Genomic DNA, 19,783 nt, shown 5'->3' with positions numbered 1-19,783 from the left:
TTTTTTTTTTTTTTTTTTTTTTTTTTTTTTGGCTCAAACCCTTTATAACATGTAATTGTAAGTTGTTAGGATTTTTTTTTCTAAGTTAGAATACAGTATTACTACGGGATATCTTTTACTGATTAGAGACTCTCCTTATTACATTCAGAACAAAATATCTAACATTTTTTTTTACTGATTAGAGACTCTCCTTACTGCATTCAGAAAAGATAGAACAAAATATCTAACATTTTTTTTACTGATTAGAGACTCTCCTTACTGCATTCAGAAAAGATAGTCAACCATATAAGAAAATCAATTTAATTATCTTTTCTTATATTAAGAATTTAACATTTTGTGAAATAATGATAAGGAATTTAAAACTAGATTGATAATACATGGAATTTAAAACTAGATTGATAATACATGTTTTTATGTAACTTGAACTAAGCTTGCATTACAAAAAAAAAAAACTACTTGAACTAAGCTTGCATTACAAAAAAAAAAACTACTTTCTTGGAATGTACTAATTCTTTAGGTACATTCTCGTGCAATCTCTTTAAATTTTTCTTCCAAAAGTAAAAGTCATACGCATAATCATACATATAAAACATTTTACTTTAAAATGTATTATGATTTCCTAAGGTATAAGCGATTCATTCATTAATATGTTCAGCCTACGAGGTATCTAATATATTCTTGAATTGAGTTTTGTAATTGATTAATATAATACTCAAACAATGCAAGGCAAGGGGCTTAGGCCAACCATCGGCACACCACATAATCGGTCCTGCCAAATAAACATTCACAAGAAACAGAGTTGGGTCGAAATCACTATCTTTCGTAACTCTCAATCAATAGAAAATTCTGAGATATCCAAACCACGACATCTAATTGGCATATCAATAAAAGAAAAAAAAAGACGGGAAGAATTGGGCAGAAGAAAATTCTAGAACTGTCCCCAGTTTGAGTTAGCTATACCATACCCATATGTCCCTAAGAAACAAAGCTACAGGATGTCAGTAGATCGTGCTCGCACATGAGGGGAAAATTTTAGATTACAGTTACGAATGAACTAATGGGAATTCTCATCCATTCATATAGTAACTCCCGTAATACGGCTGAGCCACTGAAGCTGGCTGCTGTGATGGTGTAATTGTTGCTTGAGCAGTCGGTTGGGCGTAACTCTGTGCAGAATATGCCTGCTGCTGTAAGTAAACACAACATTTCATGAAAAATATGATTTTTGAGTTCAAGTACTCATCAAACACATCAAACTCAAAACAGATGATTGTTCTACGTCTCTTGAAACAGGCCAACTAACAAAATATTGTGGAATTAACAAGAGATGAGAAGGATTTAATACCTGGACAGGGTATGTAGGAGGATAGGTCGCATAAGTGGAGGCTTGTGACACTGATGTGGACACTGGTGGATTCGTGTATGTGCTTCCATACCCACTGTACGAGGCCTGTATTCGTGTAGACGGGAGGAAACAATAGAAGGGTTATTTCTTCTCTGCTCTTTACTTTTTGGGGAAATAACGCAAGCCAAATGACTGTGTTATGTGACTGGACGGGTAGAAATGAAGTATATAGAAACCAGAAAACATGGAATGGAAAGAGAAACAAATGAGTTCGCCTTTACCTTCCACAAGTAGTGACGGCATTTACTAAACATAACAAGGGCAATTAGACCTTTTGTGTGAAATGTTCCATTATTTGTTGTATGAAGAATAAAAAAGGTGAAAGATAAAAAGGCATTTACCGATTGGGTATAACCAGGTGCCCATTGTTGCCCCTGTGCTTGAGCAACAGGTGGCCAGGCTTGCGGCTGTAAGCCATAGCTAGCTGCCCACTGGTTTTGACCAGTTGGATAAGCACCCATCACAGATTGTGCTGGCGAAGCAACACTAGGATAGGATTTGGCCATTTTTGCTTTTTCAGAAGCTAAATAATCATCCGCAAGGCGTTTTTTCAGTTCTGATGTACTCTTATGTGAAATGAATAGCTTTGCATGTCTGTCCTCCGCCTTCTTGATTGACTGAACATCTCCAAAGAGATTCAGAAACTGCAAAATCATTCATGAGCGCATTCAGGAAAGTACAATCCAAACGTATTCTAATGGAAGAAAGATTTTCTGATCAAGAAAATGTCAGAAAGATTTCATGTCGTGAGCATCTACTTCCCGTATTCAGCATCATCAAATAAGAACTTTCTACCTTTAAAATTCTTCAACTTGGTGTTGCTCTGTACCAAAATATTATACATGCAATGGAGATATTGACAACTCCAAAGAGGAGTGAGATCCAAATTAAGGTGGAAAAACAAGGGACCTTTCTACTAAATAATCTTATCAATCTGTATCAATGTAAGGTCAACTAAAACAAATGAACAATTCCTAGTATACTCATGACCAAGAAGTTAATTCTTCATATTTAACTTGCAATTACGTCTATCAACCCTCAAAAGCCTTATCCCTGCAAACATAATGAACTTTATTCGTACCTCCAAGAAAATGCTTGATAACTCCTCCCTCATTGAAGCACTCACGACCGATGCATTCTCTGTATTGGACACTATGACCTTCTCAACTAATGAATCTAAATAATCAATTCTCTTTGCTGCTGACTGAATTGACTCAAAATGAATCAAGGCCTGGATGAATCATGGAGGCAAAAAGGTATTCATTTAACCGCAGGAAAGCAACAGTTATGAGATTAAATTCAAATATTTCAAAATATGGAAAGAGAGGGAGTACCTCAATGAGCGGTTTGGATAATTCACCATGCTCAACTGCCTTATCAAGAATTTCTCTAGCTTTTCCTTCATTCTTACATACCTGTCAACACAGTGAAGAGACAAGATTCTAAGAAAACAACGCTCCAGAAATCAAGAAAAAGGCTGATTCAACTAACCGCATGCCCCCAGAAGAGACTGCTCAAAAAATTGAGAAGACCAAAGAAAAAATAGCAAGCTTCTTTATTTTAATATAAACGAAATGTCTTGCACAACTGGGGAATACTTCCCTTCAAAAGCTGTGCATCAGTATCAACAAAAAAAGAAAAAAGGCCAGTAGTTTAAAAACATTTCCAAACCACCTCAGCAATACTAGGTACAACAAAAATATGAAGTAGCCGAATTTTCTAAATAAGATAGAAAATACACACAGAAATACACCAAAAGACACTTTTTAAGTAAGGCTTATAGTTAGGTTACTTTAATTACTTAGCTTAAATCCTCAATAAATATGTGGTTCCTCCGTTACATTGGCAGACTTTTTGAATCATAATAAATTCTCATTCAAGGGTTTCAGAAGATTTTCTCCTTTGATGCTAGGTTGCATCGTGTCCTATCTACTTCGAGTCATCCGCTCCTTGAGACCCTTCGTTGTGGTGGCAATTTTTCTTTTTTTCTTTTTTGCAAAAACAATGAACAAAAACCCCAATTTTCTGTTTGGACTCTTTTATTTTTGTTGCACTTTTTTGGTGTAAACTCTAGATAAACAGTAACATCCAAAATCCTTAGAAACCTATATTATTAATCAAAATGCGTTTAGTGTTCCCTATTTAAGTTAGAGGTGTAAAGAAGCATAATGAAAACTATGAAAGGACAAATGCAGAATGCTTAATTATGTGAACAATCTCCAAGCAGAGGGACCATAATTTCAGCAAACATACCAAGTTCAGAAATCTCGAGTACTGAGCATATAACAGCGGTAATGCACGAGAATGTTCTTTTCCTCTTTCGATGGCGATGGCCTGTTCATATACAGAGTATGCCTCTTCCAGGTTTCCCTGAAAATTCAAACGGCCAAATTTAAAAATCCATGCATCACTATGTATCACGACTTATTTAAGACATCTTACCAGACGATGTTCCATATTAGCATGCTTAATTATTGCTTCTAGAAGGCCAGGTGAAATTTCAGTATGCACGAGTTGATAAGAGGCTCGAGCACCAGCAATATCCCCGTTCTGCTCCTTGAACCGACCAGAAAATAAATGGATCTCCGGTCGTCTCTGTTGAAGTTTGGGATGCATGTACATATTAACTTAAAATCCAAACTAAATAACTTTTTAAAAAAGGTCTACCATTCCATGCATCATAGACATCAATATCTAGGGATACCAGCTGACTAACATAGTCATAGAGAATACATATTACAATCCAGCAAGCTGTCAAACATTATTCGAACTTGTTTAATTAAGAAAATGTATAAAATAATATACTGGGACTTTTCTTCAAAAAGAAGATATAGCAATAATTCATAAAGCAAAACAATTGCATATAGGGACGAAAAAGGAATCCACATTAACAGAGCTTACAATCGAGATGTTTGTATTAGTCAACCACTTGGTTGGACTGAGAAAGGATTTGGTGGCCAAGATGAGATAGGGTTATGTACACAGGAGAAGGACACAAGGGCTAGAGATATTTAAGTACCTTTTTCACATACAATACAGCCCATGAAAATAAGGATGTTTTTATGCCTTGAATCTCCAATTTCCCAAATAATATAAATTGGAGTGAATATACATAAAAGCATACATCTTAATGTCTCTCATAACTCATAAAGTAAGACTGCATGAGAATATTGAAACGTTTAAAAAAGTACAAACAAATATTTCTGTCAACAATGTCTTAGTATCTTGGTCAAAACAAGCTAGGTCATAAATTTTTGGAAACTGGTGCTGTCTTTTGATTATTTGGAGAATGCACTAACATTGACTGTGTCATGCCATATTGATTTACTTGTGGACTTAGGTTGACTATGCTCTGTCTTTCTCAAAATGCTTCAACCAAACCTTTTGTGAAAATAAATTAATCGATGCACATTTTACTGTACTAGTCATTGTTGCAACCAAATATTATAATTTGTAAGCATACATTAGGTGATAATTGTACTAGTTAATGATAGTTGAGTTTCTCACTTAAAGAGGATGCAGGAAGAGGAAACAACCCTAAGTACACCAGTGGAAGCCCACAACTTGTGTGGCCCAGCCAAAACCTTTTGACTAGTAAGCCTCTTGATACATTATAAGTTATGTAGGATCATGATTAGGTCATCCTTAATCGTGATAACTACAACCAATTATCATAAGATTAGGTAAATGGTAGATGCATGTATTCCCTACCTTGACAAAAACTTGGCTTGCTCGAGCAAGCGCATTATTGGAAAGATCCATACTGTCGCTTGCTTGCATGTATAAAATATACCGAACCCAGTATTCAGGATAGTTGGCACAAGCAATAACGCATCTCTCGTATAACTTCACCACCTATTCACAAAAAATTCAAACAAGAAAAAAGGAAAAACATATAAAACGGTCTTCACATTTAAAATTCCTTATGTAAAGATGTGATAAGAAACAGAAAAGAGATATGCAACAGAAATACTCCTCAGTAGAATAGAGAGGCCCCTCAAATATGAAATGAGGGACCCTCCTTGCCTGACAGACAGATGGTTAGGAAGATAAGATACCTGCATGCATAACATTTGAATTTTAAAAAGAATAAAAAGTTACTGTACAAACACATCATGAACCTAGAATCTCCACTGATAAATGAGAGTTCGAAATACTTAGCCTTAAAGAAACCAAATTGAAGGCCCCTGCTTTAGTCTCAGTTCAAATTCCCGATTAAATAGTTGCTTCATCCAATGGTTTAGCCAGTAAAGCATATGATGCAGCAGATATTTTTTAACTGTAAGTCAATATATAACAAGGACGACTAAAAACGAAAAAAATAAACATATTTAAAACAAGAAACAAACTAAAGTACCTTGTTTAAGTCTCCTTCTTGTTCTATAAAATCCAAGTAACTATGCCAATTATCAAGCTCTGCAACATTTAGTGGTCTAACATGAAAGTAGGGCCTTCTGATAGCTGTTTCAAAACCAATGATCTTAGAATCGAACTCTTTAGCTTTCTTATAGATTTCTTCTCTAATGGCGATATACTTCTCCAACTCCTCTGCTTCTGTTAAGCCAGCACTTACAGTTTTAGATGATGGTTCCGTGGCATCAGGATGACCTTCCTCCCCATTTACTTGATCACCAGCCTCTGATTGCACATCTAATACAGCCTCCTCAGAACTCTTCAACTCTGACAATGGCCGATTTGCAGCCAACTCCTTGAAGCTGCAACACATTTGCATCATGATCCAAAGGGAAAAGGACATTTTAGATTATTTATTAAGGAAAGAAGTTTAACAAAGCTATATGGATTAGTATCAATCCCATACAACCATCTATCTGAATAGCTTTCCCTGACACAGAATGTAATTCAGACAACAAAAGGGTGTATAACCCCCAGCCAGCAACAAAATGTTGACTTAGCAAGTATGACAAGTACATCTAAGAGTAGCAACCAAGTTCAAAAGCAAAAGAATTAAGATCACCGGAAAAGGCAATACCAAATTATTATGACAGACAGTAATATTGTCCGGATTCGCAAGACTCACCTATTGAAATACCGATCCAACTGTTGATTTGGATTTTCTAGTATACGTGTGTATATCATAGCCAGTCGACCCCACTCCTGCTGCGTGTACTCGTATTCAATATATTTATCCCAAAGGGGAAAGGAGAGGTAATCTGTCCCAACATACGCTAATCCTCTCTCAAAAAGCCTGAAATATCATCAACCAGGAAAAGGTTATTAAGTAACTAAAGATCATCAAGTGGTGCAAAGTATTCACAAAACAGAAACAACTGCACTAACGTTGAAGGTGAAGGAACAATTTACTCTAACAGCATATGACACTTCAGCATGCTGCAATTACCTTCCTAAAAATCAAATTATGTCCGTGAATGAAGCAATGATAGAGGCCATCTTAGCCCATAACTGAACGTGATATTCCCAGCAGCAATTTGTATATTGATGCATCTCAGTGGACCAAGGTTAAACAACTGCTGTAGTTCACCATAACTACAGACTAAGGCATAATCCACAATAGACGATGGGAAATTGACACTATATCTTTTATTAAAAATAACTTCAAAAAAGGCATATAACGTTGTAACCCCATATCATGGGATGCACATTGGAACATGCAATTCCAATCTATATTTCAATCAAATCTTTCCACCTTACATGTAGGAAATCACTGGTACAGCCATCTAAACAGAGGTTACAAGCAAAGAGAAGAAGATTGTTATCAGGTCCAAGTAACTAAGAGTCATAGTATTGGTACACCAGGAAATGCAAATAGGAAAACAGAATGCTATACCTTCTGATGGTCTCTGGATCTCCATATGTACTAAGAGTGAATATGCAATAATGCAGCCAAATATCAACCGAGTAGGTGACCCCATGCACTGCTCGTTCATACACCTCAACAACTTTGTCAGTTGAACCAAACCGTGCCTCATGATCTGCATACTTCTTCCAATAACCATAGCATAAAGGAAATTCTGCTAAAAAGGCATCATAAACTCGCCGGATATTGAGTATGTTATCCTGAAAAGAAGACAAAACTGGAATAAGTCTTTCCATAAAATGGTAAACCATAATACTTTTTAATATTCATTCTTGCATACCTCTGCCACCTTCTCTGTCTCTTCGATCAAAGAAGTCCAAGCATTAAAATCTAGAGAATTGGCCCTCACAATGTTCCACAGTCTATCTTCTTCAGCAGATAATGGAGGTACTGCCAAAAAAAGGTGAGGAAATATTAGGCAACAAAAAGAAGTTATTACTGATAACAGTAATCAAATAGAAAGAAGTTTAGCGACAATGTAACCTAAATATGCACATTATTTTCTTCATATATTTATAAAGGTCGAGAACAAGCTCTCACCCTGAGCAGCAACATGAGAGTGAATAATGCCTCACGTCCATAAACCAAGGTATCAAACAAAAAGTCAAAGACAATAATGGATCAAAATGCGCTTGGAGGCAGTAATTGAGTCATAATAATGATAACGAGGAAACCAAAAGAGAAGATGAGCAGCAACATAAGCCAAACTAAAGGTTCCTCAGATCCAGGAAGAAACGTGTAAATGTTTCATAATCATGGAAATGATAATGTGACTAGAACCTAAGCTAAAGCTAAGCTAATGCTAGAAAGTCGAGAACTTGTTAAGAAGAGAGTAGAATAATATATAATGTCTCAAACCACCCTGAATTATTTTGCAATTACAGTCTTCTCTTTATTATAATGTTGGCTTTATGGAAGACAACTTTGAAGGTGGTTTATTTTCTCTTTCCAACGAAGTTCAAGACAGGGATTTAAACCCTATTTCTCAGCAATCCTTCTTGTTCATCTAATCCCACTGAGAGTGGTTCTAAGCCAAGGCCCTTAACCTCTAGTTCTCGAAGAAAAAGATCTTTTAGATTACGTTAATCAAGTTGGTATTACTCTTCTTCCTATCAAATAAAAAGACGGCTGCAAGTGGGCTTGAGGTCTAGGTAGTTGTTATTTCTGGGATTTATGGTTGCTAGTTTTAAGTTTTTGAATTCTCCTTTTGAAGACTGTTTCATCGAAAATTCATCTATGAATGAAAACCGGAAAACCATTAACTTTTAACATAAAATGTAAATTTGATGTTCTTTCAAGCCCCTTTTCAGCGAACCTTACAAGCTTATTTTATTTCACACAAGAAATAATTTTTTTTATGAGACGGTAAATAATTTGGCTGAAGCGTACGGAAGTAAATGACGAGGCTGTATCTACCAAGACATGAGCAGGATCCTAGCAATAAGTACTCCAGAACCTCTTTAAAAGCATGAAGCATATACCATCCCAAGTGACTAACTAATACTAAGAGAAACAATGCTACCATCGAGAGACTAATCATCCAGATAAAGAGTACCATCAATTTCTAGTTACTTTCTTTTCCATTCTAAGGAAAAATCCATTTTTAGCTACCAACAGTCTAAACTGTATCCAGATACAAGATCCATTAAAGAGCAGAACTATCTGAATGAAATTCAAATACCGCTTCTAAAGCACTGTTAGGATCATTGATCACAATGTATGTGCTTTTTTTATCCATCAGATGCTTGATTTTAAGTATTTAGGTCCCTCTGATATTTAATTACGAATATCTGCATATTTTGGATATCTCATAGCCTCATAGTCGAAGGTGTTTGGGTACTATCTACTTGCCTTTATAACAATAGGACGAAAAACTAGCCTGAAGACTTTAATACAATAGGAAGCTTAGAAGGAAAAGCTTTTTAAGATTTGGAAAAGATAGGAGGACACATCTTTAAGAAACAAAATGCAGAACTCTTCATTGCTTCTCAAGAAGCTTCATTACTATTAAGAGTTCAGAAACATAACACTTTTGCTTCGTGTGCCCTCAAAATTGCAGAACCTTTTAGATTGATTTTTTTTTCTTCTTTTTTTTTTTTCCTGCCCCATTCGTTAAAATGCTTATTGCCAAATGAAATTCTCATGAAATGCAGGAAACGAAAAACGAGAGACACATACCAGAACCATCAACAAAGTGTTGTTCCTCAGAAGCCTCGTTGGTATTCTCAACAGCATTCCCGTTCTCAACAGAAAAGGCATTGTCCGATACAGCTGCAACGCTTCCATTTAAAGAAGAATCATGACTGACTACTTCAGCAGTTTCCATTGCTGAATTTTCTGATACAGCATTATTCTGACTATGGTCAGTCACTCCTACAGATACCATCGCTTCATCTACCTCACCAACATGATTTCCTTGCTGAATAGAATTGGGATCCGTAACATACGCATTGCCATCACTCATATCTGCATACATAGGTGTAAGTTTAAAGTCTCCAGTGATCACAGATAGAAAAACGCCGGGATGAGGAATTAGATTTGTACTGCTAATAGCCACACGAAACATAGCCAGCAGATGTATACCTCATGAATTCAGATGTTTGGGCAACTATAGTTTCACTGTCCCCCATGCTTAAACTACAAAAATAGTTCTTTGCTAGCCTAACTGCATGCATTTAAACAACTATCGCATAGAACAAGAGACAAAGAAGAAGGAGGTGGCCTTCAAAAATTAAGCTAGAATCCTAAACCCAGAAAAACAAAAGACATTGTGCTTGAATTAAACAGCAGCCCCTTTACTTCAGAAGCATCAACTCTGGTATGTACATTAGTTTGAATCAAACCCAAGAACAAAGAAGACATGGAAATTTAACGATAAAACAAAAAAATTAATGGCGCAGAAGAGCATAGCATAACATACAATCAGTTGCGAACATAACAGAGCAGTAACATGACCAACAAACATAATAGCCATAGAAAAAGATGAAACTTCCAGAACATCCAATCGAGGAGCAGTTGTACAAGAGGAAGCAGAAGAACTTACCGAAAGGAAGAAGAAGACGAGGGTGTGGAGTGGAGAGAGGAGTGGAAGTTGATGGAAGAAAAAAACAAATGGGTGTGCCCTTGAAATGCGAAGCTAATTGAGAATTCGAGAGAAAAGGAGCTGAGACTCCCTCTGCTTGATTTTTGAGGAGTCGAGGGCAGAAGGGCGATGGAGATTACCGTTTTCCCCTTCTCCATTATAATGCCTTACTGGGCCTGTCCACTGTAAATCGGCCCAGCCCAATCCGAACCTGTTAGATTGGGCTTCTACCAAATTTTGGTCACTCGACAAAATTTTAAATTGTTTATACCAAAAAATGTTTGCGTTAAATAAAATAACTGCGGTAAATAATAATAGGCCAGGGGCATTTGTGAAAATAGCTATAGTTGATGGGGTAGTTATGTAAAAAACCCTAACTTTCATGCCACCCAGAAACCCTAGAGCTCTGAAAGTGGCGTCATGCATATAAAATGTAGTGGTCATCCAAGAGGCCGCGGGAGAGACGCCGAAGTTCATCAGCAATGTCGAAGCGAGGTTCTCTTCTTCTTCTTCATTACTCTTTGTTTTTACATGGCGTCTCATTGATTAAACTGAATTAAATCTGTGTTATTTTTTGTTCCATTTTGATTCCTATGCTCGAACTAACTTGATTGCTCCCACAGGAAGGGGAGGATCCGCCGGGAACAAGTTCCGGATGTCACTGGGTCTTCCAGTGGCTGCTACTGTCAACTGTGCAGACAACACAGGAGCTAAGAATCTATACATCATTTCAGTGAAGGGGATCAAAGGTCGCCTCAATAGGTTGCCATCCGCATGTGTCGGCGATATGGTTATGGCCACCGTCAAGAAGGGCAAGCCTGATCTCAGGAAGAAGGTCTTGCCTGCTGTTATTGTTAGGCAGCGCAAGCCATGGCGCCGAAAGGACGGTGTCTTCATGTATTTCGAAGGTTTTGCATGTTTCCATCATTTTTTCAATTTCATTTTTATTGGGTTTTTTTTTCCCTCCATTAGGCAGCGCTAAATTGGAAGTCGTAAAGAGGTTGAAGGCCTTTTGTTATATTTATCGTTCTTGTGTTCTTCTTAAATTGAAATAAGCTGCTTCTTTTTAGCTAATCTAAGTTGTAAGCTTATAGAAAGATAAGTTTACTGATTTTTTTGTCTAAGCATATGAAAACTGTTGACTTTCATTCTTTAATTTGATTTAGTTTGATTGGGTATATGGTGCGGATGCAATCAGGAACGCTTCAGTTCTTTGGCTGTTGACATGATTTAGAGTTTAAAATTGTTCATTGTCTATGGTAAATAATTCCCGCAAGATCTGAATTGAAGTAATTATAGCTACTGATGTTTATTTTAAAATGAGTTGGGTTTTTTTTTTTTTTCTTACCTTGTTTTGCTTCAAAATTTCAAGAACTAGAAATCTTTAAATGGGTTACACCCTACACCCCTGTAATTTGGAGTTTTCTTTCTCTGTCTTTTGGTGAGATTTTTATCTCTGAATTATTGGCTGGGGAAGTAAGTCACTCCTACCAATTGAATTGCCGGATAGTGCATAGAATGAATACACTGTATATTTATACTATTTATCGTACTTAGATTGCAATTGCAATATCCTACCTTCTTCAAAAATATTTGGTGTGTTTTCTGACATGAATGTATTGTATTTTTTTTCTTTCCTCCAGATAACGCTGGAGTTATTGTCAATCCTAAGGGCGAAATGAAAGGTAATGATTATTTTTTATTTTTCGAAATATTAATTTTTATTGTTGTATTTTTATACGATCAAGGCATTGGGTCGGTCTGAAAGGTAATCTCTTTCTGGTCTGGAAGTATAGAATGTTGTAAATATGTGATATGTCACGGTCACGGAAGAGGTAATCTTGAAGGTTTGCAAATTGTTTTTTTGGCGGATGGGGGGTGGATAAGCCACGTTTAATGATCATTTGCTTATCATTTTTTTTACAAGTTTCATCTTTTTTTTTAAGAAAACATTCGACTTCTTAGCCAAATTTCAAAAACAAAACAAGAATTTATTTTTGTTTTCCTGTAAGTTTTCATTACCTGGCTTTGTTTTTGAGAGCGCAATTAAAAAGTAGATGATATAACAAGGAACCTCATAGATGGAATGGGGGCTAATTGTTTTAACTTCATAGTTGAACAATTCACTGGTTTTAATTTCAGCCTCTGCCTCTGGAATATATTTAATGTATTATATCTTTAGGCAGTATAGTTGATTGCAAATTTATTTGGTAAACTAACTGATGGTCTTTCATGAAGCCTGGATACTCTTCATGATGAACCTGTATGTGCTTAAGTTTATAGAAACCCACCCCTATTTCTCTCTTACTGTACGATACTGGCACTGGTAGATGGAAGTATTTACAACGTTGTTTCCTTTGATTGCAGGTTCGGCTATTACCGGCCCCATCGGGAAGGAATGCGCTGATCTGTGGCCAAGAATTGCTAGTGCTGCTAATGCTATTGTGTGAGAGCCATATAGGTTGTACGATGTTTTAGGAGTGAAATTTTCCAGTTTTCCTTCTAGGGTCTTTTTTGTTTCCTTGGGTTTGCCTCTGCTATGTTAGACACACACAGATGCAAGCTTAGTTTTGAGGTTTCTTACTCTAAATGGATCACTCGAATTGCTGTTGAACTTTTTGCCAGTTCTATAGATATTTAGGGCTCATGTGTTTTTTAACTTCAATATTTGTAGAAATATTGGTAAGTTTTTTGCTGTTCTTCATCCGCTCTGGTTGGATACAATGTTACCATTTTCTCCATTATCTTGATGATGAATTCCCCATCAAACACCATAACTACGACCTTGACAACGAGGCTCTCAGAGTTTAAAATTAATCGGTAAAATTAGCGTGATTCCTATTGGATATTTAGCCACCGGAGTTTTAAACTTAATTACTTTAATCTAACTCACTTAAATCTAAATTGAAATTAGAATTTGACTTCACTAAGCTCGAACAAATCGTAAATAAAACTTCCAAAAACTTGAATAGAGTTTTCAAAATCGAGTTAAGGTGTTGAAGAAGAAAATATAGAAAAGGAAATTGGGGTGAGAGAGGCTCGAACTCTCGACCTCAGGATAACTCGAAGCTATGAGACCTACGCGCTAGCCAACTGCGCCACCACCCCCTCGTTGTGCTTTTTAATCTTATTATTTTAATTAACAACATTAGTTATAAAGTCGGAAAAGTAATAATTTAGTTCTTTATTATTTGACTTCGAAATATGTTAGGTATAAAATCAGTTCATAAATAATTAGCCAATAAATAATTTTATTTGTTTGTTTCGCATTAAACTTAATATTTAAATATCTAGGTAACAAGTGATCTATAGGTCAATTTACTGATTTATAAGATACTATAAATCTCGACAAGTTTTGAACTTACTGACCATTAATATAGTTTCACCATTGAAATGTCTTACCATTGCATCCATTTATCATTTTTGCTTATATTTAGGATTGCAGAGTGTCGCCATAATCAATTGGGACCTCTTGAAAGCATATTGTCCATCTATTTGATGAATAAATTATAATACCATCTCGAAGGTTGTCATTAAACAATTAATTCATGACAACCTTCGAAACCATACTTGAAACAATTAAGAGTATAAGCTCTAACTACCGAAATAACGGCCTTTAATAATCCAAGAGTTAATAATATATTATAATTTAAATAAAAATATTTAGAGAAGTAATGGGAAAATTTCAAGTTGGGAACTAAATAAATCCAGCCCTATCAAAGTTAAGAGGGTAAGTTGCAGTTTAATAAAATTTTAATTAACTTATTTTTTTTTCATAGATCATAATTCAATACCTAATAATAATGTAGCTTTAAGAAAAATGTAATAATAGTTAATCAACATTGTTTAGTATCCTCTAATTACGTTGTTGGGAAATCAAAATTTTCCAAAAAAAGAAAAAAGAAAAAGGAAAAAATAGGAAAAGAAATAAAAAAATAAAAAAATAAAAAATGGGGTGAGAGAGGCTCGAACTCTCGACCTCAGGATCACTCTAAGCTATGAGACCTACGCGCTAGCCAACTGCGCCACCACCCCATTGTGAACTGTTTTAATTTAGTTATTATTTAATAAAATAGTACAATATAATAATATAGATCAGTTAAAAATCAATCCAAAACAATAATTTAATATTATAATTGATTCAATAAAGATAATTAACTAACATATATGTCAATTAGTATTTTTCTTCATAAATGATTTGAGGGTCAGATACAGATCTTTCAACCTCAAAGAAAAAGGAAGAAGCATGTGGAAATTATCGTTAAATTAAATTTAAATAAGGTATTAAGTTGTAAATTAATTCATGATCTTTTAATAATTGTGTATATTTAATCCACCATTTTTTTTAATTTAAAAAAGTTATTATTTATGTTAAAGTTGATATTTAAACAAGGACATGACACGATTTTTGGTCATTTGCTACAGATAAAATAAAAGTTTGTCTATTTGAAGCCATATTTAATACAAATAAAATACCCATATGAAGAAAAATTAAAGTTAGGTGTTTTATAGAGAGAAAATGAAGGTGGGGAGATGGGGAAATGAAGAATCTTTTTTTGTTGTATTCTAAACTTCTAACAAGTCGGGTGAACCTAACTCACTCGTACCCAAGGATCAAAATCTAAATAGAGAGAGTGTCGGGGTGAAAATAGAAAGAAAAATTAGGGAGGGAAGAAATGATTACAGTGTATTGGATCTAATTTTTTAGATCTATTTTTTATACCTTGCTGTTCGGTTAAGTTTATTATGTAAGATCGACTTTATTGTTGGAATCTTGACAAATTGTTGTTCGGTGTCAATTTAATAAGCTAGTTTTGAGGTGGTTGCTCCGGTGGGATCACTCCTTCCAATAAAAATTTGTCTAGAGTTACGAAACCCGGCATTATTGGACATGGAGAATTTTATGTTGTGTGGTTGTCTATTACGTATGCCCTAATGAGCCACGTTCGTGGTTCCAGCCCAACCCCACCGTTAGTAGATATTGTCCTATTTGGGTTTTTCCTTCTGAGCTTCCCCTCCCGATTTTAAAACTCATTTACTAGGGAGAGCTTCCCATGTCCTTCTAAAAAATGTTTCGTTATTCTCTCTAACTAATCTAAGGGTGGTTCTCCAAAATATTATTAGGTTGAATGTTGATTTACTTGTTCCTAAATCCCAATAGAGAAAAATAAGTTAATTATGGTAAAATAAAAAAGATCGGTAAGGTTTGAATAAACACGGAAACTAATTTTGGAAATAATTGTATATTATAAAAAAGAAATTCTGGAGCTAGGGGTCCGCTACTTCCCCCTCCCCAAAACGATCTCTCTGCCTCCGGCAAAAAGAGAGCGCACCCATTTCGTTTTGCTACGTCTCCGGCGGATCGTAGAGCTGCTTCCAGTGCCTGGTTCTGAAGGTTCTTCTGCAGATCGTATCGATAATTCTCTCGTACACGTCTCAAAAAAGCATGGTGAGAGGGTTGCTCAATAAGCTTGTCTCTCGATCTCTTTCTGTCGCAGGAAAATGGCAGCAACAACAGCTGCGCCGTCTCAATATCCATGAGTATCAGGTGATTTTTTTCGGATAGTTTCTTTTACTATTAGCATGTTCTGGATTCTGATTTCGGGGCATGTTTAGCCTCCTAGAATTTTGGGGACTTTTGTTTTTTTTTGGCTGCTTATTGCAGTTGATTTGAAATCTGTGAAAGAGATTTGATTTTTTGCACGAACTTCTTTTATTTTTATTGTGGAGATCAGGGGGCTGAGCTGATGAACAAATATGGGATCAATGTACCCAAGGGTATTGCTGTTTCTTCTGTTGATGAAGCAAAAAACGCAGTGCAAACTGCTTTTCCCGATGCGAAAGAGGTAAGCATGTGCCTTCCAGTCTCTTTATATCGTCCCACGATGCCACGTTTCTTTCTTTGGGCGTCTGCAAATTTTGAAATCACGAAAAATAGAAACCATTGAAGTTAGAGTATGACCTTTTTTTTTGTTTAGGATCTGTTCTATAGGCTGTACAACTTTGTGCCCTTAAGTTCTTAGGAGATATTGGTAACATCACTTAATATATTAGCAAAAACTTAGCCAGTTAAGAGAAGCATTAAACAAAATCTGATATTGTGCAGTTGGTCGTTAAAAGTCAAATTTTGGCTGGTGGAAGAGGTTTGGGAACATTCAAGAGCGGCTTAAAGGGTGGAGTTCACATTGTGAAGGTGGATCAGGTTGAAGATTATGCTGGTAGGATGCCATTTTATATTTTCATCCTTCTATAAGGTTCTCAGTTTTCAAATTATTTGAAGATTTCTAGTTCTACCAAAAAACCCATCAGTGTTTTTCCTATCATTGGATGGTTACATATAGATATGTATTTCCTGACGTCTTGGAACTAGTATCAGGATTATTTGTGAAAGCCAAGTCGTCTATTGTATCTTATCAAATTAAGTATTACTTATCTGGTTAAGTTCGCTTAAGTGTGGAATTGACGACGCGAATGGAGTATTTCAATAAAATTGTATCCCCCTCTTTTTCATCATCTATCTGCAGGAAAGATGCTTGGCCAGATACTTGTCACCAAACAAACTGGTCCCCAGGGCAAAGTTGTGAGCAAGGTATTATAGGTCTTTTCACTCTGTATAATCTCTCAAGTTCTTTTATGCTTAATCTTCCTGAATAATGTAAATGTCTAGCTATAATAGATCTGATGTATTCTGTTTTTCTGCACTGGTATTTGTATATAACTTATGAGTGACTTGTATTTTTATTTGTGAGATTTGACACGATTTTCATGGGGCTTCTACAGTAAAGATCTAAATGTTTTAACAGGACTAATTTAATTTGAATTTCTTTCTTTTCTTTGTATATTTCAATGCAGGTTTATCTGTGTGAGAAGTTGTCACTTACCAACGAAATGTACTTTGCTATCACTCTGGATCGTATAACTGCTGGCCCAGTATGTTCCATTACCACATGTGGCTATAGCTCGTTTGTTTCTAAAATTTTATGCCTACTTTGTTTTTGCAGTGAATTTCAGTTTTGTTATTCTGTTTCTTAACTTAGGGGTATCCTAAGGAATACTTTGGTTACAGAGTACATGTTAAATAAAACAATTTTTAACTTGCTTTATTTTCAGCTTATAATTGCCTGTAGAAAGGGTGGAACTAGCATCGAAGATCTTGCTGAGAACTTCCCAGATATGATTATAAAGGTTGTTATTGCGTCTTCGCATGTTTGGCATTGTTGCCAAAGGCGTGCAACCTTTTCTTCCTCTGACATTTGTGCCACTTAACGATTCCTCACCTAACCATTTCTTTCTACTTTTGAAGGTACCTATTGATGTTTTCCAAGGAATTACAGATGAAGATGCTGCGAAGGTCGTGGATGGTTTGGCTCCCAAGACTGCTGATAGAAAGGATTCAATTGAACAAGTGAAGAAATTGTATAAACTCTTCTGTGAATGTGACTGTACGTTACTGGAAGTAAGTTGTAACTTAAACTTTATTTTTTGCAATTTACATATTGCTTGATTTGTTCCACTCTAGAGCGTTAATCTGATGATCCCAACGACCTGATTTGTTCCAGGTAAATCCCATGGCGGAGACTTCTGAAAACCAGCTGGTGGCTGCTGATGCTAAGCTAAACTTCGATGATAATGCCGCATTCCGTCAAAAAGCAATATTTGCTCTTCGTGATCCAACTCAGGAGGATCCTCGAGAGGTCCGGTTTTCCTTCTTTATGTAGAGGACAATACTTTCTTGATTCTATGGAGATATCAATACGAAAATAAAATCAATCAGTTTTTCTTTTTGTGAAAATTGCCCTAACTTCAAGGTAGTTCAGTAACTATACCAGCAAATTTTTAATTTGATTCCCCAACCTTTTGAACCCAACCGACCTTGATCATTGCGGTTCTTTTAAACACTTATTACTTTCAAGGAATCCTCACCCACTCTCCAGTCTCAGATTTTTTTAATTTATTATGTAATTTATCATGTATTCAATAACATAAATTATAATCCTGAAATTCTTTATGGAGTTTGGGCTGGGATCTGCAATAATCTTGTACTGCATCAGGATTTTGACAAGAGATATCATTTTTTTGGAGCCTTCACTGCACATGGTTGCATGGAGACAACCACTAAGGGTTAGCATAGTAGTTATTGGGGCCAACGAAAAAGTACGGGACTTAAAAGAAATGGGTACAAACCATAGTAACCACCTATTTAGGATCTTATATTCTATAAATTTTATTAACAATTGACAACCAAATGTTATAAGGTCAGGTAGTTATCCCATGAGATTAGTTGAGATGTGCGCGATCTTAGCCCAACACTCAAATATAAAAAAGAAAAAAAGGTTTCATGGAGACGTGTTTTTTTATCCTTAAAATCTAAGTAAAATTTTGTGTGCCACCTAAACACTTGTCATTTAAAATGACTTTCAGCTTCCGCTGTCGGTTCAACATTCTCCTAAGAGGATGTGCATGAGTGCCTTTGTGTGTGAGTATTATGAAGCAAAACAACATTGAAATAAGTCTCTTTTGATTTTCTTTATCTTTTCCAATAGGTTGATGCTGCCAAAGCAGATCTAAATTACATTGGCTTAGACGGAGAAATTGGTTGCATGGTCAATGGTGCAGGACTAGCAATGGCTACAATGGATATAATTAAGTTGCATGGGGGAACTCCTGCCAATTTCCTGGATGTAGGTGGAAATGCTTCTGAAGGGCAGGTAAATAATTCAAGCAAACTGATCTTCTCTTCCAAAGCCCTATACTTCTTGATATTTCTTTGTTGAGTAAAAAATATGACTTCATAATTTAATATTAATTTGTTTAAAATAAAGTATTATTATGTATCGACGAAAAAAAAAAGTTTTAGGCTATCTTGAACATATCTAAATTTGTTAAGACATTATGTCCTAGACAGAAAAATTAGATGCTCAAATTTTCACCCCACGTGAAGTTGAACTAAAAAAAGAAAATATAAAACGTAATTTTTGTTGCATTCATGTGAATTATAATATGACTTCTTAATTTTATGTTAGTTTTATTAAAAGGAAGTATGATTATGGATTGATGAAAAAATGAACAAGAGTTGTAGGTTGAAACTTAAAATACTTTATGGAGTTTCTTTTTCTTCATTAGAGGAAGCATGGTTTAGTTTCTAGCAATTGGAGAACATTCAAGTAGTTTCTTGAAAAGTTCTTATCTTTCATTTGTTATTTCACAATTGATTTATTTATTTATATTTCCATCTGCATATTTATATCAAGAAAAAAAAACCCAGAATTTATCGATGAAACTGAAGAAAAAAAAAATATTATCTACAAATTTAATAATAAAATATTATTAATTTGTTATCATTTCAAAACTTTTACATTTACTAAAAAAAAAAGTGGTTCAATTTAAATTTATAAGAGATAAAAAAAATTCTAAATTAATTACTTTCTACAAAAAAAAAAAAAAAAAAAAAAAAAAAAAA

At 35.2% G+C, this 19,783-nt stretch overlaps 3 protein-coding genes and 2 non-coding genes across 5 annotated transcripts in view; 2 read left to right on the top strand and 3 right to left on the bottom strand.

The window, feature by feature from the left end:
- Positions 1-799: 799 nt before the first annotated feature.
- Positions 800-10,448, bottom strand: LOC111460846 (pre-mRNA-processing factor 39-like). Its single transcript, XM_023104178.1, has 14 exons — positions 10,285-10,448; positions 9,420-9,707; positions 7,522-7,631; positions 7,212-7,441; positions 6,444-6,611; positions 5,763-6,120; positions 5,117-5,260; positions 3,848-4,000; positions 3,659-3,775; positions 2,740-2,820; positions 2,487-2,636; positions 1,747-2,049; positions 1,346-1,450; positions 800-1,187 (listed from the first exon to the last, which is right to left on the bottom strand). Exons 2-14 carry the CDS (start codon positions 9,703-9,705, stop codon positions 1,068-1,070), a joined length of 2,325 nt encoding a protein of 774 aa, XP_022959946.1. The 5' UTR covers positions 9,706-9,707; positions 10,285-10,448; the 3' UTR covers positions 800-1,067.
- Positions 10,449-10,713: 265 nt separating this feature from the next.
- Positions 10,714-13,027, top strand: LOC111461171 (60S ribosomal protein L23). The gene is made up of 4 exons (XM_023104671.1): positions 10,714-10,818; positions 10,947-11,231; positions 11,967-12,008; positions 12,691-13,027. The coding sequence occupies exons 1-4, from the start codon at positions 10,806-10,808 to the stop codon at positions 12,771-12,773; spliced, it is 423 nt and encodes a 140-aa protein (XP_022960439.1). The 5' UTR covers positions 10,714-10,805; the 3' UTR covers positions 12,774-13,027.
- A 320-nt stretch (positions 13,028-13,347) lies between these two features.
- On the bottom strand, positions 13,348-13,431 carry TRNAM-CAU. Its single transcript is given in 2 exon segments — positions 13,348-13,383; positions 13,394-13,431. It is a non-coding gene; the product is annotated as a tRNA-Met (tRNA).
- Positions 13,432-14,274: 843 nt separating this feature from the next.
- On the bottom strand, positions 14,275-14,358 carry TRNAM-CAU. The gene is given in 2 exon segments: positions 14,275-14,310; positions 14,321-14,358. It is a non-coding gene; the product is annotated as a tRNA-Met (tRNA).
- Positions 14,359-15,579: 1,221 nt separating this feature from the next.
- Positions 15,580-19,783, top strand: part of LOC111460795 (succinate--CoA ligase [ADP-forming] subunit beta, mitochondrial) — a 6,557-nt gene continuing 2,353 nt past the window's right edge. Inside the window, exons 1-9 of the mRNA XM_023104089.1 lie at positions 15,580-15,871; positions 16,059-16,169; positions 16,430-16,541; positions 16,848-16,912; positions 17,176-17,253; positions 17,434-17,508; positions 17,627-17,779; positions 17,883-18,017; positions 18,867-19,031. Of these exons, the coding sequence (XP_022959857.1) occupies positions 15,770-15,871; positions 16,059-16,169; positions 16,430-16,541; positions 16,848-16,912; positions 17,176-17,253; positions 17,434-17,508; positions 17,627-17,779; positions 17,883-18,017; positions 18,867-19,031 (996 nt within the window). The 5' untranslated portion in view covers positions 15,580-15,769. The remainder of the gene's footprint in view (positions 15,872-16,058; positions 16,170-16,429; positions 16,542-16,847; positions 16,913-17,175; positions 17,254-17,433; positions 17,509-17,626; positions 17,780-17,882; positions 18,018-18,866; positions 19,032-19,783) is intronic.

This window comes from Cucurbita moschata, unplaced genomic scaffold (assembly GCF_002738365.1).
Source record: "Cucurbita moschata cultivar Rifu unplaced genomic scaffold, Cmos_1.0 Cmo_Scf00024, whole genome shotgun sequence".
Classification (NCBI taxonomy): Eukaryota; Viridiplantae; Streptophyta; class Magnoliopsida; order Cucurbitales; family Cucurbitaceae; genus Cucurbita; species Cucurbita moschata.
Note: the sequence above shows the minus strand (reverse complement) of the source record. Positions and strands in the feature narration are given on the sequence as shown.

Coding starts and splice junctions, on each gene's coding strand:
- LOC111460846 (XM_023104178.1), bottom strand. CDS start 9,705: ATGAGTGATGGCAATGCGTATGTTACGGATCCCAATTCTATTCAGCAA. Junction 5,261..5,762: donor AAGAAGGAGACTTAAACAAG/GTACTTTAGTTT, acceptor TTTTGTGAATAG/GTGGTGAAGTTATACGAGAG. Junction 3,776..3,847: donor CTAATATGGAACATCGTCTG/GTAAGATGTCTT, acceptor TTGAATTTTCAG/GGAAACCTGGAAGAGGCATA.
- LOC111461171 (XM_023104671.1), top strand. Junction 11,232..11,966: donor TGTCTTCATGTATTTCGAAG/GTTTTGCATGTT, acceptor TCTTTCCTCCAG/ATAACGCTGGAGTTATTGTC. Junction 12,009..12,690: donor TCCTAAGGGCGAAATGAAAG/GTAATGATTATT, acceptor CTTTGATTGCAG/GTTCGGCTATTACCGGCCCC.